At 47.7% G+C, this 24581-nt stretch overlaps 2 protein-coding genes and 1 long non-coding RNA gene across 8 annotated transcripts; all 3 read left to right on the forward strand.

The window, feature by feature from the left end:
• The first annotated feature begins 266 nt into the window (after nucleotides 1-266).
• Ube2j2 (ubiquitin-conjugating enzyme E2J 2) lies at nucleotides 267-16058 on the forward strand. Of its 6 annotated transcripts, none has more exons than NM_021402.6 (8): nucleotides 267-604; nucleotides 2709-2871; nucleotides 5461-5591; nucleotides 7926-7966; nucleotides 11688-11790; nucleotides 11876-12014; nucleotides 12822-12902; nucleotides 13535-16058. In NM_021402.6, exons 2-8 carry the CDS (start codon nucleotides 2836-2838, stop codon nucleotides 13817-13819), a joined length of 816 nt encoding a protein of 271 aa, NP_067377.4. In that variant the 5' UTR covers nucleotides 267-604; nucleotides 2709-2835; the 3' UTR covers nucleotides 13820-16058. The 6 variants fall into 6 exon arrangements, with proteins under 6 accessions (NP_067377.4, NP_001034246.1, NP_001034247.1 ...); NM_001039157.2 differs by having other exon boundaries at nucleotides 267-467; NM_001284312.1 differs by lacking the exon at nucleotides 267-604 and adding an exon at nucleotides 612-713.
• Nucleotides 16059-18765: 2707 nt separating this feature from the next.
• On the forward strand, nucleotides 18766-23083 carry C1qtnf12 (C1q and tumor necrosis factor related 12). Its single transcript, NM_026125.3, has 8 exons — nucleotides 18766-19191; nucleotides 20997-21113; nucleotides 21222-21342; nucleotides 21434-21585; nucleotides 22048-22156; nucleotides 22320-22410; nucleotides 22536-22614; nucleotides 22858-23083. Exons 1-8 carry the CDS (start codon nucleotides 19033-19035, stop codon nucleotides 22954-22956), a joined length of 927 nt encoding a protein of 308 aa, NP_080401.1. The 5' UTR covers nucleotides 18766-19032; the 3' UTR covers nucleotides 22957-23083.
• Gm42365 lies at nucleotides 19198-20363 on the forward strand. Its single transcript, XR_881642.1, has 2 exons — nucleotides 19198-19440; nucleotides 19545-20363. It is a non-coding gene; the product is annotated as a predicted gene, 42365 (long non-coding RNA).
• Nucleotides 23084-24581: the final 1498 nt, after the last annotated feature.

The following is a 24581-nucleotide window of genomic DNA, read 5'->3' on the forward strand; positions in this document are numbered from 1 at the left end:
TGCAGCCACTTACTGGTTCCTGGAGTGCCGGCCAGACAGTACGAAGTCTTGGGAGTGTCTAGCCCAGTTTCCCGACACAGGAGCCACAACCCCCTCCCCCGAGCTATTCTCTAGTGCGCACGCGTCAGCAACCCTTTGCGCAGTAGCCGGACACAACCATTAGCCAAAAACCCGAGACTGACCTGAGCCAGCTAGGAACTGACAGTGGAGCCTCCACCAAGCTGCCTAGCGGAGCGCTTCCACCCGCGGACAGCGCACCGGAAGCGGAAGCGGAAGCGGGCCTAGGCCGTCCCCGGAGCGGCCATCTTGGAGGCTGAGCGGCGGTAGCGGCGGCGAGGCTGCTTGCGGCGGGTGCGGTGGGCCGAGTCCCAGCGCGGGTGCGGCTCACGGCGCGGGCCCCACTCTTCCGCACCCTGCTCTGGCCTCGACCACGGCGAACCTGAACGCGGCCGCGGCCTCAGGGAGAGGTGAGCGCTCGCGGGCTGCGCGGGGCCTCGGGCCGCTCGTTCGCCCCGCCGGAGCCGGCTGCAGCGGCGGGCGGGGACGCGGGGACGCCACACGTCGGGTCCCGTTGGTTACGTCGCCGGCTGTGCCCGGACCCGAGGTCGGTTACTGAGGGCGCTCGGGGTTCCTGTCGGGGGCGGGTTAGGGGTTTTGTTTGCCGCGCGGCGGATTCTCTCACGGACGCTCGGAAGACTCCGAGGAGGAGCCAGGTTTGATCTTTAAAAAAACGTATCCCGTGAGTTTGTTGTGGGGTGGTAGCCGTTGAGTGGCCCCCTTTCATCGCGATCAGTTAGAACCCCAGGCTGCTTAATAGACCCCAACAGGGGCGAGCGTGTCCGCGGTTACGCCCTTGAGGGTAATGCAACAAAACCTTGGGCAGTAAGAGTGGGGCTTGGGCCCGTTTCGGGGGTCGGGGTGAGGACGGCCGATGCTTATTCTCCACCTCTGCTAACTGCGGACTCTCAGCCAGTGACCTCACTTCCTTCTTAGTGGACATCATCACTTAGCTGTGTGTTTAACCTCAGTCAAGCTCTCAACGTCATCAGATCCAGATAGACCAGGAAGAGAAAAGAGCAGAGTTCACTGTAAGCTAACAAGTGCATAAGAATGTACCTTTCTGCAAGTAGTGATACAGGGCTTTATTCATGGCCAGGTGTGTGTAATGGGGGGGGAAAAAGGATTTTAGGATTGTATTTCATTATAAAGTCCCGCGTATGATCTTCAGCCGGAGATAGGTCTAGGTTCCTAGAACTTGGAGTCAGTCCTCTGCAACATCATTGTCTTCCTGTACTCGGCGTCAGTTCAGTTCTCGGTGTGTGTGAGAAAGTGGTGCTAAGGCTGTTTATTGTGAGCTTCTGGCTTCCTTCAGCCCGTGGAGTAATCCTGGAGAAGGTAAAACTCCCTGAAAATCCTGGCCTTGGGTGTGTCATGTGCCCTTCTGACCATCTGTCAGGCCAAGGTCTTAATTCCCCACCGTCACCTAACCTGTGTGGAGTGTTGTGGGAGAGAGATGTCCAAAAGGAAAAAGAACTACCACCTTGGCACGGTGATGAGGGACTGACAAGAGACTCTTCTGCTGCCAGTGAGTGGCTGCTTCTGTCACCTTCCATCCCCTAGGAGAGTCACGAAAGATACTGCTGTTCCGATTGAGGCAGACGAGGAGCAGATAGGGCAGCAGATAGTGAATCATAAGTATGGTGTTATATGCTTAACAGCAAGTTTGAGGCAGGAGATGCAGCCTAGTGATAGAATACTTGCCTACTCCTCGAGAGGCTCTAGGTTTAATTTCCAATGCTGAAAGAAAAAAACAGAAGTTAAAGCTGATCATAGTGTTGGATGCCTTGAACGTCAGCACTTGGGAAGCAGAGGCAGAAGGATCTTTGAGTTTGAGGTCAGCCTGGTTTACACAGGACATAGGCACTGAGACCTTGTCTCAAAAAAAAAAAAAAAAGTTAAAAGCAAGTATGAGAAAGAATTTCCTCCTGTGGTTGACTAGGCAGAATTTTTTAAAAAATAAGTTTATGTAACCCCAGCTCTCCTGGACTTCTCTCTGTAGACAAGGCTGGCCTTGAACTCACAAAGATATGCCTGTCTCTGCCTCCCAAGTGCCAGGATTGAAAATGTGCACTAAACTATTTTTTTAAGACAGGATCTTCAAAAAAAAAAAAAGAAAGACAGAGTCGGGCGTGGTGGCACACGCCTTTAATCCCAGCACTTGGGAGGCAGAGGCAGGTGGATTTCTGAGTTCGAGGCCAGCCTGGTCTACAGAGTGAGTTCCAGGACAGCCAGAGCTACACAGAGAAACCCTGTCTCGAAAAAAACAAAAAAAAGAAAAAGAAAAGAAAAAAAGAAAGACAGGAAAATGTATGTATTCCAGGCTATCAGGCTATATAACTTAACGATCATCTGTGTCTACCTACTAGGATTATAGATAAACACCAACCATGCTTTGCTTATGTGGTGCCAGGAATTAAACCCAGGTCTTCATGCATGTCAGGCAAGCACAACTATAGCCTGGCACAACTAACTGCTAGTTTCCTGTGTGTGTCCACTACTAACCTGTCTGGTCACTTAGCTCAAGCCAAATACAGTTGTGTTGGAATTACTCAATGAAGTTATTTTTTACATGTTGGAGTATTAACTTTAGGGGTGAAGGCTTGTAGTTCTGCTTGTGGATCATTGGATATTGCTTTGTTTCTTACTAGGTGCTGGGCAAGTTGAGCTCTCTGGCCCACATGGCTTCTGAAGCTAAGAACTTGGGGACAATGCTTTCTGGAAGCATTTCTTGGCCATGCTGGACTGTAACCTTGTTCCTGGTGTGAGCATTCTTGGATGCATCAGGCAAAAGCCCTTGATTCTGCCAGAAAGGTTTTTGTACACTATACTCTTAGACCATGGGGGGGGGGTGGTGGTGGTGGTTGGTGGTGGTGGTGGTGGTGGTGGTGGTGGTGGTGGTGTGGTTGTGAGGTAGTAAAGGGCAGGAAAGGAGGCATTTGACTAGGGAAATCAGAGAGGTCCCTGATGGATGTAGCTCAGAATAGGTAGGGAAGGATGTAGGTGTATTTTCCACCAGGCCGTATTGGGCTGAGAAGGTTGGGTTTTGTTAGGTGCTATGAAAACAAGGTGTAGGTGGGTTTATTTTTTTAAGGGTTTGGCAGAAAAAAAAAGCTGTTACCATCTGCTGTCTGGTGGGGAGTGGACGCTTAAAGTGCATTGGTGTTGGTGTACAAGGACTGAAGTCTGAAGAGCTTGGAGGGTCTTGTAGTTGACAGGAAGTAATGCGTTCCTACATTATGGTTACTGGGATTGGAAGGAAGTCAGACGTGACTTAGGCTCTTTCACATATCCTCTCCTCCATTGAGAGGCCACAAGGGCACCTTTGCTGAGACTGCACATGCTTGTGGTAGGTAACCCTAGCCAAGCCGTTCCCTTTGAAGGTTCTGAGGGTACAGCGTATAAGCACATACCTGGTCCTGGTTGTCATGGGTATCAGTACTGGTAGAGAAGGCAGATACCGTAGACTGTGGTGATGGTGTCTACCAAGAAGTTAGTCAGGCTAAAGGTTAAAGGTTAAAGGTTGTTAACTCTCAAACAATATGTATAAGCAAATATTGAAGAGAGTGAAAGAGCATGTGGCTGTCTGCTGGGAATAATTCATACAAAGGCTAGGATAGGCTGGGAGATCAGGTTGGGGATTTCTAGCTGTTTTTGATGTTTGATGATGTCTGTAGCCATGGTTAAAATGATGAGTCAGCACTGGGTGAGACAGGTTAGGGTGGCCTGGTGATGGTGGGAGGAAGCTGCAATGGAGAAGTCTCTGCTTCCAGTGTCACCAGATCAAAAGCCCATATGCAGCCTGCTCTGTTAGAGCCAAGCTCATCTATTTTTCATTTACATTTAAAATAGATATTTATTTTTGGTAGTGGGAGATGTATGCCAATGCATGTGCACAGAAGTCAGAGAAAAGCTTGTAATGTCAGTCTCTCCTTCTGCCGTAGATCCTGGGAATTGAGTTCAGGTCATCAGACTTGGCCACAAGTGTCTTTACCCACTGAACCATCTCACCAGCCTATTACCTTTTTTCTAATTTGTATATCCCCAAATGGCCCTCAATCATTTTAGACTGGTGGTATTCACACTTTATTTTTAGGTGTAGATTTTTTTTGTATGTTTCTGTCTTAAATGATGAGGAAAGAGAACAATTAGGAGCTCTTGTGAATCTGTGACGTTGGCCCAGCCCCTGCACCACTGCCCGTCCTTATCTTCTGGAGTAGCTGAGGGGCCTGAGTCTGAGTCAGTCTTCGCTCGCTCGCTCGCTCTCTCTCGCTCTCTCTCTCTCTCTCTCTCTCTTTGAGAAAGAGTCTCCCTATGTAGACCAGGCTGGCCTCAAACTCAGATCTGCCTGCCTCTGCCTCCCATGTGCTATGATTAAAAATGTGAACCACCACATTCAGCTGGTCTCGTCTCTTTAAAAGTTTTTAGTTATATTTATTTATTGTTTGTGGATGCATATGTTTGTGTATGAGTGAGCGTGCGTGTCTGCGGACACTTGTGTGAAGGTCAACAGACAGCTTGGGGCAGTCGGTTCTTCTCCTGCCGTGCGGGTTCTGAGGGACAACCTCTCATCAGTCTTGTCTGGCAGGCACTGTTCCTGCTCACTGAGATACCCCAGTCCCTTCTCAGTATTTTCATGGTTTCCCTCCCTGATGTATCCGCCACTGCTGCCCTATGCTGAGGCACCAGAATGACCTTCCTAATAGAAGGTTCTAGGTATCTTAAGGTGAGGCCTAAAACTCTTGGGATTCTGGAAGTTTGGCCTTGCCTCTCTGGCTACCCTTGTCTTTGTCCTTTATTTTGTTTAAATCCTGTTTGACGTATGACCAATGTAGCCCCCTAAATATGCCTTTTCCACTGCCTAGTCCATGCAGCTAGATTTCTGAAAGTTCTTATTTCATTTCTTTAGCCTCACACTGTCTCTATCTACCCCTGCCATTGTTACTTGTGACCAATGATAATGTGTAACAGGCCTCTAGGACCAGAAGGGCCACTGGTACTCACTAATTTTCTGCTGTGAAATGTCCACCATCGAGGCATTGCTGATCAGATTTAAAGGATGTAAATGGTCGCTCTCTGGAGCTTGTGCAAGCTGGCTTCAGTACGCCGACCCAGGTCCCACCTGAATGAAATGTCCCATGTAAATTCTTGGAGGACCGTAATGTAGCTTCATGGTTCTTTCTACCTTGCCTCTGTGTTAGGTGCTTGGTTCCGTGTTACAGGTATGAAAGTGGTGGTGGTGGTAGGGGCAATAGACAAAGAACTGAGGGAAGGACTTGATGGTTGGTGGGCTGCAGAAAGGGAAGTAGAGGCATTCACTGCTGAAGCTGTTCATAGTAAGGAAATCATGTGTCTGGCTCTTTGTAAATAGAGATGCCTTTTTTTTCTTTTTTTTTTGACTAGATGAGCAATAACAGCAATAAGAGAGCTCCAACAACAGCAACACAAAGGTTGAAGCAGGACTACCTTCGAATTAAGAAAGACCCAGTGCCTTACATCTGTGCAGAGCCCCTCCCTTCAAATATTCTTGAATGGTAAGACTACTGTAGTCACTCTGTCGCAGGTCCTGTAGTGGTCCAGCTGCTAGGCCTGCTCATGGTAGAGGCAGTCTTGTAACTCCTCAGCTGTGGATGGACACTCGAGAGGCCTGTCAATACTCTGGGCTTTGCAGGGAGTGCTATGTCAAGAATATTATAGAGTCCTGCTTGGCTTAGGCTAGGGCTAAAAGGAGAAATCTTCTACCCTGAGGTAGTACTTACGTGGACTTTGAGTTTATAAATCTCTCACGTGTTGCTCAGGAGCATTAGGGTTGGACTGCATTTTGCTTTCTGACATTGGGAATTCACTCTATAGCCTGGGAACATTAGTGCAACATTGATACGATGAACCCTTGACTCTGGCCTAAGCCAAGCGCTCCTAACTCTTGCACTGACCGTGATAGAGGTCATAAAAAACATTTGGTGCATGGTAGCTCTTTTGCTCCATTAAAAGTGTGGAGTCATTGGGTATGGTGGCACACATTAACCCAGGACTTGGGAGGCAGAGGCAGGTAGATCTCTGAATCTCTGAGTTCAAGACTAGCCTGGCCTACAGAGTGAGTTCTAAGACAGCCAGAGCTACACCGAGAAACCTTGTCTTGAACAACCAAACCAAACCAAACAAAAAGGATAGAGTCACGAGGTTTCATGTTCTCTGTGGAAGGAGTCACGAGGTTTCGTGTTCTCTGTGGAAGTGCTCATTACCAGCTTTGAGAAATGAAATACAAGATTTGACTCACCAGAAAGCATTTTTTACTGGGTGTGGCACATACCTTTAATCTCAGCATTCAGGAGACAGAGACCCGTAACTCTCTTGAGTTCTGGGCCAGCCAATACAGTGTACTGAGGTCCTGTTTTTTGTTTGTTTGTATTTAAGACATTTTTTAATACTTTTATAATTTTCCAAATCCAGAGGAAAATTTTTCCTGAATTAAAAAGAAATGTTTTGCGTTTGTATGTTGATAGAAGAAATGCATGAGGGGCCTCTTCAGTGGCATTAGAACTAACCCTGTTCCAGAGATGAGAGTTAGATGTAGTCCCTAGGAGGCAGTTGGCTGATGTGGGGGCAGGTTTCATTGCTGGGTCACTGGTTACCTGGTTAGTGGGAATATCTTTGTTGTATGTGGAGCTCATCTTCATGTGCTGGTTATAGGTCTCTAAGTCCACCCTTTGATTTGATTGTGTGCTAAGAAGGACTTGCTTGAGATTTAAATTAAATCAATTTTTTATTGCATTGATTGTGTTTGTGGGGTGGGTACACAAGTGCCAACACATATATGGGAAGGTCAGAGAACAGTTTGGGGAGCCAGTTCTCTCCTTCTACCTTATAGAATCCTGGGAATCAAACTTAGGCATCATATTGGCAGTATGTGCCTTTGCCCATTAATCCATCTCACCAACTCGCACTTAAGATTTGCTAGAACGAGCCGGGCGGTGGTGGCGCACGCCTTTGATCCCAGCACTCAGGAGGCAGAGGCAGGCGGATTTCTGAGTTCGAGGCCAGCCTGGTCTACAAAGTGAGTTCCAGGACAGCCAGGGCTATATAGAGAAACCCTGTCTCGAAAAACCAACCAAGCAACCAAACAAACAAACAAAAAGATTTGCTAGAACGAAAAGCAACAAAGGAGAAGAGCTATGTGGGGTGGAGTTCATAGGCGTGCAGACAGAAGCAAGTACATTCTTGACCCTGGGCATTTGCTCCAAGCACACTCAGTTCCCCAAAGCTAAGAGTGGACAGCACATGGGATAAGTCACTGAAGAAGCTCATTAGGCACTTAGTGCCCAGTAGCCTCTTTGTTCCCAGAAATAATGACTCTGAAACTGAGCTCTATTTGAATAAATGCCTAGGCCAATAGTCCTGGCTCTGTTCCCTAACTAGCTCGTATCTCAGTAATCCAGTTTATTCTAGTCTAAGTTCTTCTACTGGTTAGATACTTCTCAGGTTTATGCACCTGTCTCCTCCAGTGTTGGGGCAAATCTACTCTGCCTGGCTCTTTCCCAGAATTTCCCTCTCTGGGAACTCTCACCTCCTATTCCCTGCCTCAGCTCGTTGGCCATAGACTTTTTATTGACAGGCGATGCTTCCACACAGTACATAGAGATTCTCCACACACGGGCTCTGTTTGAATGGCCTTAGCGTCTGCCACCCACTGAACACCAAACTCCCGGGAGAGAAGGATTCAGCGTGAGCTAGGAGGTCTTTGCTCTCTTTTTATTAGGGTTGTGGGCATTGCCCCAAACTGTAGTGCCAGACCTTTTGTGAGAATTCTGTAGTTTTAGAGAATTTATGGTACACAAATCAAGTAATTTCCTTCTCTCTCTCTCCGTTAGGCATTATGTTGTCCGAGGCCCTGAGATGACTCCTTATGAAGGTTAGTAGAAAATCTGAATTTCCATGTGAATGGCAGCCTGTGTGTTCTGGTCACGAGCAGCCACATTAGTTACTTGAATCTCGTCCTAGACATCATGTTTGCTCGTTTTGGTTTTGTCGGACTGCTTGTAACCATCTGCATTTCCCCAGCCTCTTATGTTGGTTAGAAGTGGAGAAAGTTTTTTTTTTTAATGTATATGGGTATTTGCTTGTGTACCATGTATGTACCTGGAGCCCACAGAAAAGGGGGTCAGTATCTGGAGTTCTAGATGATTGTGATCTACCATGGAGTTGCTGGGAATTGAACCTGGGTGCTTTTGCAAGAAAAGAGTGCTCTTAACTGCTGAGCCATCTCTCCAGCCCAGGATAAATAGTAAGACGTTCTTCTGTTTCTAAGGCCAAACAAAGCGGAGATAAAGTTTTGCTAGATACTTTTTAATGTCAGATTAGTCTCTAAGCCAAACAGAGGAGTGATGCTAAGGAAGGTCCTAGGGGTCTTTATAGGACCTATCAGGGTCTCACTTCTCTTTATTGCTTTTCAGTGTTGACATGGTGGCCTGATCCCTCAGGTTACCAGCTGCCACTAGCGAGGTTCTCAGTGATTTTAATAAATCAGTTCTTGAAACTGTCAGTGGTGTCTAGGCTCTTACGGCAAGGCTGACGTCTCTATGCAAGCCCAGGGCAGAGCACTGGCCAGATGGGTAGTGCCTCTGCTTCCAGCCATCAGCCGAACTTCACATGGCAACTGTAGCAGGCCTTCACCTAGTGGGAACCTTGTGGAGGACTGAGATGGTCTGTGGGGCTCTGGGTTCCATTCTCAGCACAAACATAAAAGAAAAAAAAAACGGCTGCTTGGAATGTTTGGTTCAGTGCTTGGGTGATTGAGAATAAAAAGGGCAAACTCTTCCAGGTTGTTTGGCTGATTCTTCTTTAACGGGTTCTTCTTTGGTCCAGGAACCCAAGTGTTGGGGTAATTTGTTCTGGAGAATGAGTCCACGGGGGCTGGGTGTGTCTGTCTGCCTGTCTGCCTGTCTGTGTGTGTCTGTCATGATGATGGTGCTGACACCAGAACTTACTTGTGCCCCATAGCAGCAGGGAGGGAGGCAAACAGGCCATGTATCTCCTGGAGTCCTTGAATTTCTTTCTGTCAGTCTCTAAGAGACAGATGGGCTTCCAAATAATTGATGAAAATAATATAAAACACTTTGTATTTGACATGCACGCATATATAGAAATGAGTCATGGTTATCTATCTCTAGTGGGAGACTGTGGCTACTATTTTGAGTTTTGAAGTTATTTTGGGTTTTGTTTTTAATTTTTAGATAAATTTCTGTATGTGTGTATGTACACATAAGTGTGTGTATGTGGCACTGTTTGTGCAGAGGTCAGCAGAGGTGATGGGTTCTCTGTAGCTAGAGTTATAGATAGTTTTGAATAGCGATATGGGTGCTTGGAATCAAACCCAGGTCCTTTGCAAAAGCAATAGATACTCTTTTCTCTTTTTTTCCTTCAGTAGGTACTCTTAACTGCTGAGCCATCTCTCCAGCCTGCTTTTAAATTTGAAATAGCATTTAACCACTGTGTGACAAGATAAGATCTCTAGTAGCACCAGACTAACTAAGGTTTGCTGATGTGGCGATGGGCTAGAGAGGGTGGCTCTGAAAGATGTATAAGCAGAGAACCTTGGAGACTGCCAGATCTTGCCAACTCAACCCTGGCCTGTTTCCTAATCTATAACTCTAGTGTCTTAGCTGTCAATGCTGGTGTACTTCCTATTCTCCCATCTTTTTATCCTCTTCTGTGTCACCTGTGGGTATGTCCTCAGGCTGACAGTTTCCTGAATCTCTTTTCTGCATCTCCTCAGCTGTCCCTACCCAATGTTATCTATACCTACCAAGGACTAACCTTTGGTAGGTAGATAACATTCTCTCAGGGTGTGTAAGGAATCCTTGTCATGGTCAAGAGCTTGGCTCAGTCCTCAGTTTCTTGTCCTCTGGTATATGTTGCTGTTGATGACTGCTTTTCTGATGTGCTCCTTGGTTTTTGAGCTATTCTGTCCCTTCCTCCCTGCCTTCCTAGTGGCTCCTCTGTAATTCCACATTTTTGTCCTGAGCTCTATGGCAGTTCTATATCTAGTGCTCTTGGACGCACCTATCCCAAGAATACAAAATTGACTTCCTATGGAAAATTTGCTAAAAATGTATCACTAATTGTGGATTTACTGTGACCCTATTCATGTTTTAGTAATGTTAAAGGCTCGCTTTAAACTTTACATGAAAGGACAAAGAACCTAAAGTGGATTCCTTTTTTTTTTGTTTTAACCCCAAAGGCGTTGATGGTTCTGTGTTCTCTGGGTGTCGTTCCTAGACTTGGGCCATGGTTATGCTTGTGGCCCGCCCCTCCGGGACTCTCTTTGTGCTCTTCTTGCTTGTAGAGGGAAGGACCTGTTGCCGACTCTGTCCCACGGCGAGAACTGCGCGTTGATTTTAGGGAGGTCTGTGTTGCTGTGCTTATTTGGTAAAAATATTCCTCAGACTTTAAAGGTGAGGCCTTTGGCCACCTATAAACACTGAGTGTCCTTTGTAATGTGACCTGTGTTTAAGTTAGGGATGTATCTCAGCGGTAGACGTCTTGCTTAGCATGTGCAAAAGGCTCCAGGTCTAATTACCACCATAATAACCAAACAATAAGTGATGTGTATTTATACACAAAGAATCACATTGCACTGTGGGTGTGGGCACGTGTGTGTGCTGGTGTGCTCAAGTATGTGAAGAAGCTAGAGCAGGTTGTCAGGTCTCTCTGTTCCATTTGAGGAAGGGTTTCCCTGAACCTGGGATTGTAATCTTTCTGCTAGACTAGCAGCCTTCATTGCTGAAGTTGCACGCATACCATCTTGTTCTGTGGGTTCTAGAATGCAGACTCTGACTTTAATGCTTGCATAGCTGGTTCTTAGTTCCTGATTCACCTCTTCAGCCCTCATTTGTGTTCTGTAAGTCGTTCTCTGATACCCGGTGGCATCCAGTATTCTTACCTGATTTGCACTGTGCTGTGTCGTGTAGATTTCACCAAGCTCTTGCCTGACATCCATTCTTGTGGTCCTCTTCTTTGAAATGCAAGTGGGTGCTTCTTTTCATCCCTGCAGATAAATGCTTGTGTTAGAAATGTACTTGCGGGCTGGAGAGATGGCTCAGTGGGTAAGAGCACCGACGGCTCTTCCAGAGGTCCTGAGTTCAAATCCCAGCAACCACATGGTGGCTCACAACCATCTGTAATGAGATCTGACGCCCTCTTCTGGAGTGTCTGAAGACAGCTACAGTGTACTTACATATAATAATAAATAAATCTTTAAAAAAAAAAAGAAAAAGAAATGTATTTGCTAGGAACCAAACGAAGTCGTGGAAGAGGCAGAGATCTGAAGCAACTGTAGTTGTCTTCTGACGATGGAGTTCTCAGTAAGGGAGGAACATGAAGATGGAGAGAAAAGGGTTGTTCTATAGCTGTAGTGGGACAAGTGATAATTATAGTCTCCTGTGAGTACAGGTGTAATAGATGGGGAGTCAGATACTGGGGGACAGGCTGAAGTGTTGGACAGTAGTGCAAGCCCTGGAGAATAAAGTCAATAGTTGGTTAAGCTTGCGAGCCAGCATAGGGAGAGGACAGGAGGAGACCAAGTTACATTAGATGTTGACAAGGCTAATACTTTTTTTTTTCTTTTGGTGTAGGTGGCTATTATCATGGAAAACTAATTTTTCCCAGAGAATTTCCATTTAAGCCTCCTAGTATTTACATGATAACCCCCAATGGAAGATTTAAGTGCAACACAAGGTAAGCTTCCTGGTGATGCAATGCTTTGAGCTGTCTGTGCTCGTGGGAAGTGTGCATTCTTGCTTACAAAATCACTTTCTTTCAGGCTGTGTCTCTCCATCACAGATTTCCACCCAGATACATGGAATCCAGCGTGGTCCGTCTCCACCATTCTAACAGGGCTCCTGAGCTTTATGGTGGAGAAAGGCCCCACCCTGGGGAGCATAGAGACGTCGGACTTCACGGTGAGGTGTGGTAGCGCCTCGCCCAGGGTTTTGTGGCACTGTGGCCTCCAACCTTTCATCCTGGGCTGATTCTGTCCTGAGACATGGAACAGTTTTCCTCTTGAGCAGATGGAGGCTGTATGGGTCTCCCGCCAACCAGTTCCCTGTTCCTGGCCACACTGTAGAAATATCTCTGCTTTGGCTGCCTCACACCATGGCTCCTGGCCTCACTGTCCAATTCTGTCTCCAACTCTGCTTTTGTTTTTTTGCTAAGCATCACTGATATTCCTGTACTCCTCAGGAGACTTTGTAAGGCTTGATGTGGGACACAGAACATGTTTCCTGCTTGTTTTATTTCTCTAATGTTTATTTACCATGTTTAATGTTAATTGATAACAAAATATAAGTAAGCCTTCATAAGACTAATTTTTTTTGCGGGGGGGGGGGGAGGAGCATTTTAGATGTTTTCTATAATATTGATTACACAAGTCTGTTTTGAGATTTTGTTTTGCTTTGCCATTAGGATCTCATTATTAGCATAGGGTGTATGGAGCTCACCTATGTAGAATAGGCTGGCATTGAATCTCAGCCTCCTACATGTTGGGATTGCAGGTGTGCACCACCATATTCAGCTCTTTTTTAGGTTTGTTTTTAAGTTGGCTGGGCAATGCTGGCTCATGCCTTTAATCCCAGCACTCAGGAGGCAGAGGCAGGTAGATTTCTTGAGTTTGATGATAGCCAGGTCTATATAGACAAATTCTGTCTCAAAAAAAACAAACAAATTAAAATTAGCTTTTTGGCTGATAATTCCCTTCTCTTTCTTCCTAGAAAAAACAGCTGGCAGCACAGAGTCTAGTGTTTAATTTAAAAGATAAAGTCTTTTGTGAATTATTTCCTGAAGTTGTGGAGGTAAGAAGGCAAAAGTGGGAACTTAGTTTTGTCTTCCTTTATGTTAAAAACACTTTCAGATATAATTGTTTCCAAAGAGAAGCTGTGTTTGTGTGCTTACTGCTGTGTTCCTGTAGGTGTTGTAGTGGGATTGCAGGCCCTCCTTGTTGCTGGAGGATGTAGAAGGCTCAGTACTGGTCATGCTTCCAGATGCACACACTATTGGGTGACAGAGCTAGCTCTTCTCCAGGACCCTATAGTGCGGGAAAGACAGCTTAGGGATGTGGGAGAGACTCTGAGGAACATACACAAGTGTCCACACAGAGGCATGCTTGCTGATCAGTGGCCATCCCTCAAGAGATCTGCCACCAGTAGCCAGGGGGTGCATCAGTTGCCTCCTGCAAGGGCTGGGCATGTACTGTGGGCTGGAAGGTGGTGTAGCTTTTGGTAGCTCGTTACTCGACTCGGGCACAGAGGAATGATGTTGACACCTTGCTTGCTTTCTTTACCTGTAAAATGGGATGCAAAGCTATGCTCATGCAGAGGCATGGGGAACTGTGTTCTGGGTGGTAGATCTGAGCTTGTAAAAACTTGAGTTCTGCTCCCAAATGGACAGGTTAAGACAACTGAGGGTTTTTTTGTTTTTCTCTCAGGAAATTAAACAGAAACAGAAAGCACAAGATGAACTAAGTAACAGGCCCCAGAATCTTCCTTTGCCAGACGTGGTTCCTGATGGGGAGCTGCACCGTGGCCAGCATGGGATCCAGCTCCTCAATGGGCACGCACCCGCTGCTGGCCCCAACCTCGCTGGGCTCCCACAGGCCAACAGGCATCACGGACTCCTGGGCGGCGCGTTGGCGAACTTGTTTGTTATAGTTGGGTTTGCAGCCTTCGCCTACACGGTCAAGTACGTGCTGAGAAGCATAGCACAGGAGTGAGGGTCACAAGCCACAGCCTACAGTTGCTGCCGAGGGACACAGGGCCAGAGCTTGATGCCGGCGTGAAGGACGTGCTGGCACAGGGTGGCCTGCCGGACTCCCGGGCTTCACTTTTTACAAACCTTAAAGAGAAAGCAAAAACCAAAATGTGATCTGGAGGAGACTGGTGGTTCTCAACTCCCTCTTGAGGTTGACTGGACGGAGCCACTCGCGCTCTGGTTTTACTGCTTATCTCCTGTGTTGTCTTTTGACCCTGTTTAGTAAACCTGTTTTGTTGGTTTTGTTTTGTTTTGTTTTTCATTTTATTAGATTTGGTCACTTAAAATATAAAACTTTAATGCCTATCAAATACTCTGTGTGTGTTCTTAGTGGAGGAGCTGAAAGCCTCCTGGTGGGGCTAAGTGGGCCGGCTGGTCTAGGAGAGGACTGATTTGATCTCATTGTAAAATTGCTTCTGAGTGAGAGAAGACTCACACAAAGTGCCGGTTCTGCTTTCTGTTAAGGTAGAAGCAGCAGCTTGCTCTCTGACCACAAAGTGCTGCACTTAGAACCGTGGCTGAGGACTGTGGTGAAGGACTGTGGGTAGCCCAGGTACTGCTGTCAACCTTAGTACCTCTGCTTTCAGCTCCCTTGAGTGATGGAGAAGTAGGAGCCTTGGTAACCCTGGTTCCTTATGTCCAGTTGGCCAGAAGCCGGCCCTCCTATGTTGGCAGACAGTGCACTCCAAGTTCTTTCATATCTTACGGTAGGCTACACCATCCTTTCCGGGTGACCTATGTAAGATGTCGCTCTCTACAGATCATGGAGAGGGAAACTGCCCAGAACACGTCACCAGGCCACCAGTAAGCTGGCAAGCTCCCTTATGGATGTCATCTCTTTGAGATTTTGCTTAATGTACCTGCAGTAGTTGTTTGGGAAGGCTAACATCGTCTGTGTTGGGCATCAATCATCACCAGGGGCTCCTAAAAGCCTTCTAAGCCCACCTCCTTTCAGGGGCCATGGTAAAGCTGAAGTGCTCCCATGTGATGATTACCTGTAATTCAGCTCTGTGGTTTACAACTAGTATGTATATACCATGTAGTCCTCTCCTAAAACGGTCTTTAGTTACCCCTTTGCTCTGAACTCCACGATGTCTGTGTTAATGTCCCTTCCCTGGTAGGCTGTGACCAAGTGCAATGCCTGGCTTGTGAGAAGGGAATGTTGCAGCTGCCAAAAGGTAGATTGACAACCCTTGGTTGGGCCTGTGCAACCTGTGCAGCCTTCGGTGGGTGGAGCCCTACAGACATGTGCTTCCTACTATTGGTAGATGGTAATTTTTCCCTGGTCCCAGAGTGCTCCGTTGCAAATTACCTCAATTCCAAATTGGTGTTTCCTGAAGTTCTTGAAAGACAGAACATTATCGAATTTAGTCCTCTGAAATCTCAGCACCACCCCCAGCCCCCTGGCCCCAGCATGGCCTTTATGGGAGTTTAGGGATTTCAAGACAGGGTTTCTCTGTGTGTCCCCAGCTGTCCTAGAACTCACTCTATAAATCAAGCTGTCCTTCATCTCAGATCCACGTGCCTTTGCCTCCCAAGAGCTAGGATTCAAGGTGTGGGCCTCCATTGCCCAACTGAAAGCTCAACTTTGATTTTAAAAAATTTTTAAGATTTATTTATTTTATTATATGTAAGTACACTAGCTGTCTTCAGACACTTCAGAAGAGGGTGTCAGATGGTTGTGAACCACCATGTGGTTGCTGGGATTTGAACTCAGGACCTCTGGAAGAGCAGTCAGTACTCTTAACCACTGAGCCATCTCACCAGCCCTTTTTTAAAATTTTTAATTGGTTATTTTGTTTATTTACATTTCAATTGTTATCCCCCTTCCCGGTTTTCTCTCCAAAGAACCCCCATCCCATCCTCCTGCCTCCATGAGGGTGCTCCCCCACCCAGTCCTGCCCCACCACCCTACTGCCCTTCACTGGGGCATCAAGCCTTCACAGGACCAAACTCTTAACAGCTCAGAAGGAAAGAAAATTTTAGGAAGTGCTTGTTCTTAGGGTAGAAGTAAAAAGCAGCCTGCTCTCTGGCCACAAGGTGTCGCACTTAGTGTACGACTGAAGAGTGCTGTGCCGGCTTGGCAGGTTAGCCCCAACACTTCTCCCAGCTTTGAGTGCTACAGGACCCTAGAGTGTCCACTGTGTGTTCCGTGCTCTGACCCCCGAATAAAAGGTGGCCTTTTTAACCATTGGCTCAAGCATGCCTGCCTTGTTGACTTGTCTTGGGAGAGGTCACTGACTGGGGCAGTTGGCATCCAGGACTGCCCTCTATTAGCTCTTCCTTAGGAGGTGAAAACCTCTCCTAAAGCTCACATTCTGTTGTTATTCAAAGAAAGGGGTACCTTGGAAGGGAACTTTCCCACTTGGCCACTTCTGTTCTTCCCTGAGAAAAAGAGCTCTCAGATAGTCTTTGGGAGTTTTTTTCCTTAAATTTTTTATTTCAATGCATTTAATAATCAAACATTAATGGGTATTTTGAGAGTCAAATAATACATAAAAAATTTTGTTCAACTTTCATATCCTTTCATCCTAAAAATATCATTAATGAACATTTAATACTATCCATAACTGAGGATCCTATATTTAATATTGAATACTAAATTGTTTCAAAACATACAAAATATTCTTTGGGAATTAAGCATAGTATTAGAGCATAAAATATTAAAATTGAATCATTAAGAGATATATTCAAAAGCCCTTATACCACCTGGCATAGTAAGAGAGTATTAAAAATGCCTTATATATCTGTGTACATTGTCTTAACTATAAGTTTACTTAAAAAAGAATATCAGTGTTTCTAGGAGAGATTATTTTATCAGTAAGTATATTTTTAAAATTTCAAAATAGTGAAAACTCTTCGAAGTTAAACATTAAGAAAATGCTAATTTCAAGCACAGTGAGAAAAATTATCAGTAATATTTCCATTTTGTTTGTAGAACATGATTTTAATATTTTCAACAAACAATTATTTTAAGATATAGTTCATTGTTATGTGTCCCTTTTCATTTCTGATTTTATTAGTTTGGATACTGTCTTTGTGCCCTCTGGTTAGTCTGGCTAAGGGTTTATCTGTCTTGTTGATTTTCTCAAAGAACCAGCTCCTGGTTTTGTTGATTCTTTGTGCAGTTCTTTTTGTTTCTATTTGGTTGATTACAGCCCTGAGTTTGATTGTTTCCTGCCTCTTCTCCACTTGGTGTTTGCTTCTTTTTGTTCTAGAGCTTTCAGGTGTGCTGTCAAGGTGTCAAGCTCTCTCAGGAATTTTTTTTTTTTTTAAACAGGGCCTCATGTAACTCAGGCTGGACTTTAATTCTCTGTCTGCCTCCTAGGTGCTATTATTTTAGGCCGGAGTAGCCTTTGCATCTATAGTGAGCCACCGGTTCCTGTTTTCTCCAGGGCTTGGATGAGAGCCAATAGCAGATGCTCCTAGGGGCCACTTTGGTCAGGGTATTTGTGATCCAGTGTAGGATCCTCTTGGTTATTTTCCAAGTTGTTTGTGGCAGGGAGATATTGAAGCTGGAAAACTGGAAACTTGAGTCCATCCCTAGCCACAACATGAGGTCCCTGCCTACTGTGGTATTTCTGTGACAGGGTAAGTCTAGCCTACCTGCTTATAAACTGCCTGAAAGACAGCTGCGGAATCCCACTTCCAGATAGGCCACCGAGGTATAAGTGGACCAAAGGAACAGGGTGCTGCATCTTTGAAGAGGTCTCTGGGCTGAGGCACTTGCCCTCCCCGAACCTGAGACTTGAACTTGGGGCATAGAGGCTGTCTTTCTTGGCATATATAACACATGGATACACACACGCACGCACGCACGGTACTTCCCTTTACGTTCTGCTCTATCCCTGCTTGATTTGTTAGGCTTCTCTGACTGGGTGTGGCCTGGAGCTGGGACGGCTTGCTTGGTCACCTTTCACTCTTTTTTGGAGTGAGAATTGAGGGCCACTATTGTAGAACATTGCGTTCTGTTTACCAGGACCCATACCTACTGGGACCAACCAGCGTGTGTTAGGGATGCAGCTCCAGTCCCTTCATAGAGCAGTTGGAACCACACCTGGCTGTTTGTAGCCACGGCTTTTACCAGTTGGAGGCTATCTGGCTACTGGGAATCCTGGACCAGTCTCAAGGGCCACTACCTCGTAATCACTGAGCTCAAGGTACTCATTGGCTTGGCTTGTCCTTAGCTAGCCCAACTTTGATCTTGAAGGGCCTTTCTCTGGGGACCTGACACTGTCACTCACGAGGACTGGGGGGGTGTGGGGGGGGAATTGTATTGGTCAGAGATGTACAGGGACCAGTTCCCCCTTGAAGTGTAGCCTGGGCCTGTGCTAACCTCTTAGAAGACAGGCCTAGGGGGCTGACAGTGGAGTTACAGACTATAGAAGTTGGCCCTATGTCTGTTGAAGAGTCAAGATAGGATCACCAGCCTCTTCATGTTGTGCCTTTTCGCAGAGGTGAGCCTGGTAGGTCTCTTGTAAGTACAGGAGGATCCCTAGCTGGGAGGGCTAAGCAACCAGCTAATAAAGATGCCCTACTTTTCCCAGGGCCCTTTTTTGTGTTTTAGGGTGGGGTCTGAAGGAGGTATGTGGGGGAAAGTCTGGGAGATTTGCACACAACTTCCTAAAGGAAAGGAATCACGTGGATTCGCTTCCCTGGAGGTGTGGGTATGAAAGATGCCACAGAAAGTTGACAGTTCCCACCCCCCACTGCCAGCTTAACTAAATAGAAACCTGCAGAGAGGAGACCAGAGACTGGGCTGGGGAGACGCAGCCCAGCTCCTCCCAACTCCTTAGGGGTGAAAGAATCACTGGTCATAGGGGTCCCGCCCCGCCCTGCCCCGCCCCGCCCTGCTCCGCCCCGCCCCGCCCCGCCCTGCTCCGCCCCGCCTTCCAAGTGGTGGAAGTGCCCAATGAGTCCTCCCCTTGGAGCCTGGGAGGCCTAGGGAGAAAGTAGTTCTCTTTCGGTGGCAGGGTTGCTGTCGAGGGCACCGAGCAGGAGGATAGGTCGACAGAGACGAGGAGTTCTGGCTCCTCCTGCAGACATGCACCAGCGGCTGCTGGGCTCGTCCCTGGGCCTCGCCCCCGCGCGGGGGCTCTGAATGCCTGCCGCCGCCCCCATGAGAGCACCGGCCTGGGCTCCCGCCCCTAAGCCTCTGCTCGCGGAGACTGAGCCATGTGGGCCTGGGGCTGGGCCGCTGCAGCGCTCCTCTGGCTACAGACTGCAGGAGCCGGGGCCCGGCAGGAGCTCAAGAAGTCTCGGCAGCTGTTTGCGCGTGTGGATTCCCCCAATATTACCACGTCCAACCGTGAGGGATTCCCAGGCTCCGTCAAGGTAGGCAGAGGCTGGGGAGTATGTAGGTGTGCAGTTCTAGGCTCAGACTGGCCCCCACCTCGACAGCTCTGCTCTCCCATTTCCAGGTTGCACTGCCTGTGGCTTTGATCCCTAATCCTGGCTTAGCGCTTGCTGCAGCCAGAGCAGGGACTGGCCTGTGGGGGAGCCTCCCTCTGCCAGGCCTGGTGGCTCTGAAACGGTTAACCCTTTGAAGCCTCCGTGTGTTTTTCAACAGTCTGATGCCATTAGGTATAATTGCTGTCTCGGATGAGAGGGCATCCCGGCAAATGAATGGGTCACCTTATGTATCGGAACTCCTAAATAGGCAGTAGCCTGTCCCCTGTGCTTTCTAGGGGTCCTGTGGTCGTCTCATTTGCTGTGGCATCTTGCGTTCAAAGTACCCTGTTCTTAAGAGTCCTCTAGAGACAGGAATCTCCTGAGCGCCAGTCTCAGAGCTCCTACTGCTGCCATCCTCTGGGCCTCCAGGACAGGAAGGGAAACAGCTCTTACCCAGACAAGATCCTCCTGGCTCTGGATCTTTGACCCTTGCTCTGTATCCTTCCTAGGGTGTCTCTGTGTTGGCCTGCTTGGCTGCCTCTCAGCTCACGTCAAACCACCTCAAGGCCCATTTTCCTGATAGGCAGAGTGAGCAGAGCTGAGGGAGTGTAAGCCATGGGCTAGTTCCCGGGCGGGCGGAAGGGAGATTATGACCACTCAGAGTGGGAGCTCCTGCGGGTGTAGGGTCCTGAGTAACCCTCCCTAAAGATACTAGGAAAGGGAGGTTGTGTCCACCCAGTGGAGTGGAGGCAGTTTTATCAACCCTGCCCTGGGTTGTCTTTCCAAAGATAGGACAGGAGACAGTTTGAGAAGATGTTGGCAGGGCTAGAGCCTCTGTGGACTCACTTTCCAGGTGTCTCTGCTCTTTGTGCTGGGGTGGGGTTTGTTCTACATCTCCTTGCAGCCTTTACCCTTGGCTTAGCAATGTCTGATGTTCTCAGTGTCAAGGGGTCAAACAGATACCTGATAGAGAATTGGGGTGCATGCATCTGTCCTTGCATCTGTCCCTGGGTGGGACCTAAGGGGAAGCAGTGTTTGCAAGTCCTTTCTAGCCTATAACCTGTCTGGAAGAGAACATCTTAATTTCTGATGAGTAAATAAAGCTATCTCCAGTAGCCACCCTGTACCTTGTGTTGTCTCAGAACCCTTGGCTTACTCTGGTTAATGAAGGCAGGAACATTTCAAAACAACCAGTCTGTCACAGCTGGACTAGTGGCTGCTACACTCCTGTCCATTCCACAGGCTGCTGGCCTGATATGCAGGTCTCCTCCACATGCTAATTGTCTCCAGAGACAGGCTTGGCCCTTACCAGATACACTCTCCCAACGCCGTATCTTTGTGTCTGTAGCTACCTTACCTCATTTAAGGCCAACCTCTTGTTAGAGACACATCGGGCTTGCCCTATATGAGTCCATTATGTCCTTCTTCATGGGAGCAGGGCCAGAGGGGTCATGGTCATTTTCACGAAGGCCCAAGGTGTTTTAGTGTCAGGTTCTTGCTTTCACAGAGCCCCAGACCTCACCATGCTTATTCCCTCCTCCCACCCCCAACACTAACACTCATGGGGACATCTAGGTTATAACTAGGGAGAGTTCCTTTGGGCCATGACCTGAGTTACTCCAGTGACATCTTCCTGTGTGCCTGAATCCCCCACTAACTTGAAGTTCACAGGTATCCGTGGGGTGTATTAAGACAGAGGCCAGAGGCCTGCTGGTCAATACACCAGCCTTGCTTCTTTGACTTTTCAGCCCCCGGAAGCCTCTGGACCTGAGCTCTCAGATGCCCACATGACGTGGTTGAACTTTGTCCGACGGCCAGATGATGGGTCCTCTAGAAAACGGTGTCGTGGCCGGGACAAGAAGTCGGTAAGGCCCTGAGCTGTGTGAGACCAGCCCTTTCAGGTTCTCAGCATAGAGAAAGGGGTTGGAGTGGGGGGACTCCTACGCAGACTCACTTTCTTTTACCTCTTTTAGCGAGGCCTCTCAGGTCTCCCAGGGCCCCCAGGACCTCCTGGCCCTCCTGGTCCCCCTGGCTCCCCTGGTGTGGGCGTTACCCCAGAGGCCTTACTGCAGGAATTTCAGGAGATACTGAAAGGTAAGATTGCCCTGTACCCAGCCTCTCTCAGAAGCCTGGGAAGCTCTTACAGGGCTAGAAGGGACCTGACCCAAAGTGGCCCTCTCCACAGAGGCCACAGAACTTCGATTCTCAGGGCTACCAGACACATTGTTACCCCAGGAACCCAGCCAACGGCTGGTGGTTGAGGCCTTCTACTGCCGTTTGAAAGGCCCTGTGCTGGTGGACAAGAAGACTCTGGTGGAACTGCAAGGATTCCAAGCTGTGAGTGGGGACACAAGCCAAAATTATACTTATATCTTTGACGATTATATACCAAGAGGTCAGGGTACAGGAGTATTCCCTTATTGGCAAGATGGGCCCACAGATAACAACGGTTGCTGGGCACATGCCTGCATTGTGCCCTAGAGATACTGTTGTAGAGGGTGAGAGCCAGCCTTTGTTAAAGTTAGGAGCTCCACCTTGTACTAAGACAAAAGTGGGGCCTAGAATTGCCATCCCCTATGATAGCTTTTGGGGTCCTATCCATCCACTGGAGCCTGGAGCCTTTGCTCTAAGGCACACATGGGTGTAGACACAGAGGTCAGCCCTGTCCTTTCCACAAAGAGAATGAGGCCCAGGAAAGACCTGATTGGGGTTGGGCTATGTAGGTGTCTTGCTTGGCTAAAGTGTACATGGTGAGGATCCAGGCCCTGAACGTAGCCAGTCACCTCCTAATTTCCACAGCCTACTACTCAGGGCGCCTTCCTGCGGGGATCTGGCCTGAGCCTGTCCTTGGGCCGATTCACAGCCCCAGTCTCTGCCATCTTCCAGTTTTCTGCCAGCCTGCACGTGGGTGAGCCAGTCTCTATATATGCACTATGGGTGATGGGTAGGTTATCCCTTGAGGGTGGGTCCCTCAGAGATGTCATCTACTCTGCTCGGGGGCCAACCACCCTCAACCCTGGCAGACACTTGAGCCTGTTCTGGGCAGGATCCTGAAACCCCTCTACCCGTAGACCACAGTGAACTGCAGGGCAGAGGCCGGTTGCGTACCCGGGATATGGTCCGTGTTCTCATCTGTATTGAGTCCTTGTGTCATCGTCATACGTGAGTCCCACCACAGTCCTCTGGGGTCTCTCCTTGGCCTGAGATTACAAGTAGCTACCTTAAGGAGTGCCTGAGCACCATGGGCCAGTGGCCTCAACACTGTTGCCCTGTGGTGCTATGCCCAGGTCCCTGGAGGCTGTATCAGGTCTGGAGAGCAACAGCAGGGTCTTCACAGTGCAGGTTCAGGGGCTGCTGCATCTACAGGTAAGCAACAGGTGGGTGGGCGTCTCTGGCCTGGGAGGGTCTTACAGCTTAGTGCAAGTAGTTGCTCCGGACCTCTGAACCCTTGTGCCTTGGAGGGTGCTGTCTGGTCAAGATGTTTCTAGATCTGTATGGCTAGTAGTTCAACCGTTGGGGAGTATTGGCTCCAAATGCTATTCCTATGGGTGGGTAGGCTTCTAGATTGGAGCCACCCACTAATGATGATGCCTACCACGATGTCTTTAGTCTGGACAGTATGTCTCTGTGTTCGTGGACAACAGTTCTGGGGCAGTCCTCACCATCCAGAACACTTCCAGCTTCTCGGGAATGCTTTTGGGTACCTAGCGGAGCTGAAGAAACGATTGTGGATTGAGGAACCAACACCTTGCTTCTTAGAGGAGCTGAAAAGGACTACTCACTCCCCTTTTAATAGTTTTCATAGCAATAAAGAACTCCAAACTTCTTCATCGCTCTTGGGTGCACTCTGCTTATTGTGTTGGTAGAAATGGCAACTGAGTGGGCAAGACATGAATAGGAGATGTACAGCAAACAGAAGATTGTCTATAAGTGATCCCAGAGCAGAGTGTAGCCCCAAAGAGGGACGAGAATAAAGTCCTCTCACATGGTCTCCAGATAGACTTCCAGCCAGCAGTGGAAACAGCTTCCTGACAGCTCCTCTACCTGCTGGGGATTGAGTTGACCCTGAGGCAGAGGCAGGCAGATGTCTGAGTTTGAGGCCAGTATTATCTACAGAGTGAGTTCCAGGACAGCCAGCAGAAACCCTGTCTCAAGAAATAAGACAAAACAAAAATTCAAAGTCTCTTTTAAAGTACAAAATTTCTCTAAAATAGCCAAAACCTCATAACTGAGTTCCTATAAAATCAACAAAACAACAAACTACCCAAATAAATGCTTTATTATTTCAAGAGAAAAGAACCAGGGTACAGTCACAGTCCAAGATTATAAAGAGTTCAGTGCTTCATGTCGGGATCCACTCACAATCTTTTCCAAAGGGTCTTGGGAGTTCCACGTCGATTTTGCCACCCATAGCACACACAGCTAGTTTCATAGGCTCAGGATGGCTCCCATACCTGTTGCTGTCCTTGGTGATCGTCCTATGATGCTGGTATCCCCAAAATGCTGGGTTCTCTGCTGCCGCTGGGCTCTCTTTAGGGAGCCACATGTTCCAAACCTCAGCTTCTCCATGACCCCTTCAGTCCTGGAACCTCTATTGCAACTGAATTGTTACCTTTAGCAATGGCCTCTGAAAAGTGCCAGGTCTCTGTTGTTCTCTTTGACCCTTCATGCCTTCAAGACCAGCATCACCTGGGGAAATTCTTACAAGTTGCCAAGTTCAGGTGCTAGCAGGAGGTACAGCCTTGGCTGTTTCTAGATCATAGCTTTTATGTGCTGACCCCACGAAAATACTTTCCAAAAAATTTCCCCTCAGTAATGGTGAGGGGAATCTCTTCATAATCACAACTGATTCTTCAGCCCCAGCTCACCTGCACCAAGTATCCCAGCAAGCAAAGACTTAAACTCAGTAGTTATAGTCTCTTGTTAATAACAGCCAATTCTTCAGCCCTCGCTGACCAGAACTGCAGATTTTTAATTCAAAAAACGCAAGTAGTCCTGATAATAATCTTTTGGGGACACTCAAACTTCCCTCTGAAACGTCACAAACCAGGCCTTCCTCGTCTGAGCTGTTCTCATGTTATCTTGTAAGTTATCATGATAGCTCGTTAAACTCAGGGCTATCCAAGTCCTTTCACAATCCTCCCCAGAGCACATTGTGGTCAGGCCTGTCACACCTGCATCCCACTCCTAGGGTTTCTATTGTTGTGATAAAACACTATAATCAAGAGAAACTTGGGGAGGGAATGGTTTTTTTCTGCTTATAATTCTCAGGTCACGTCCCAACAATAAGAGAAGTCAGAGCTGCAACTGAAGGCAGAAACCTAAAGGCCAAA

Source organism: Mus musculus, chromosome 4 (assembly GCF_000001635.26).
Source record: "Mus musculus strain C57BL/6J chromosome 4, GRCm38.p6 C57BL/6J".
NCBI classification, from domain to species: Eukaryota; Metazoa; Chordata; class Mammalia; order Rodentia; family Muridae; genus Mus; species Mus musculus.

What these genes read in the sequence shown, in the direction of transcription:
- C1qtnf12 (NM_026125.3), top strand. Translation starts at nt 19,033, where the DNA reads ATGTGGGCCTGGGGCTGGGCCGCTGCAGCGCTCCTCTGGCTACAGACT. An exon ending in AACTGCAAGGATTCCAAGCT is followed by an intron (nt 21,586 to 22,047) that starts GTGAGTGGGGAC and finishes TAATTTCCACAG; the next exon opens with CCTACTACTCAGGGCGCCTT. An exon ending in AGGGGCTGCTGCATCTACAG is followed by an intron (nt 22,615 to 22,857) that starts GTAAGCAACAGG and finishes CGATGTCTTTAG; the next exon opens with TCTGGACAGTATGTCTCTGT.
- Ube2j2 (NM_021402.6), top strand. Translation starts at nt 2,836, where the DNA reads ATGCATCAGGCAAAAGCCCTTGATTCTGCCAGAAAG. An exon ending in TGAGATGACTCCTTATGAAG is followed by an intron (nt 7,967 to 11,687) that starts GTTAGTAGAAAA and finishes CTTTTGGTGTAG; the next exon opens with GTGGCTATTATCATGGAAAA. An exon ending in TATTTCCTGAAGTTGTGGAG is followed by an intron (nt 12,903 to 13,534) that starts GTAAGAAGGCAA and finishes TTTTTCTCTCAG; the next exon opens with GAAATTAAACAGAAACAGAA.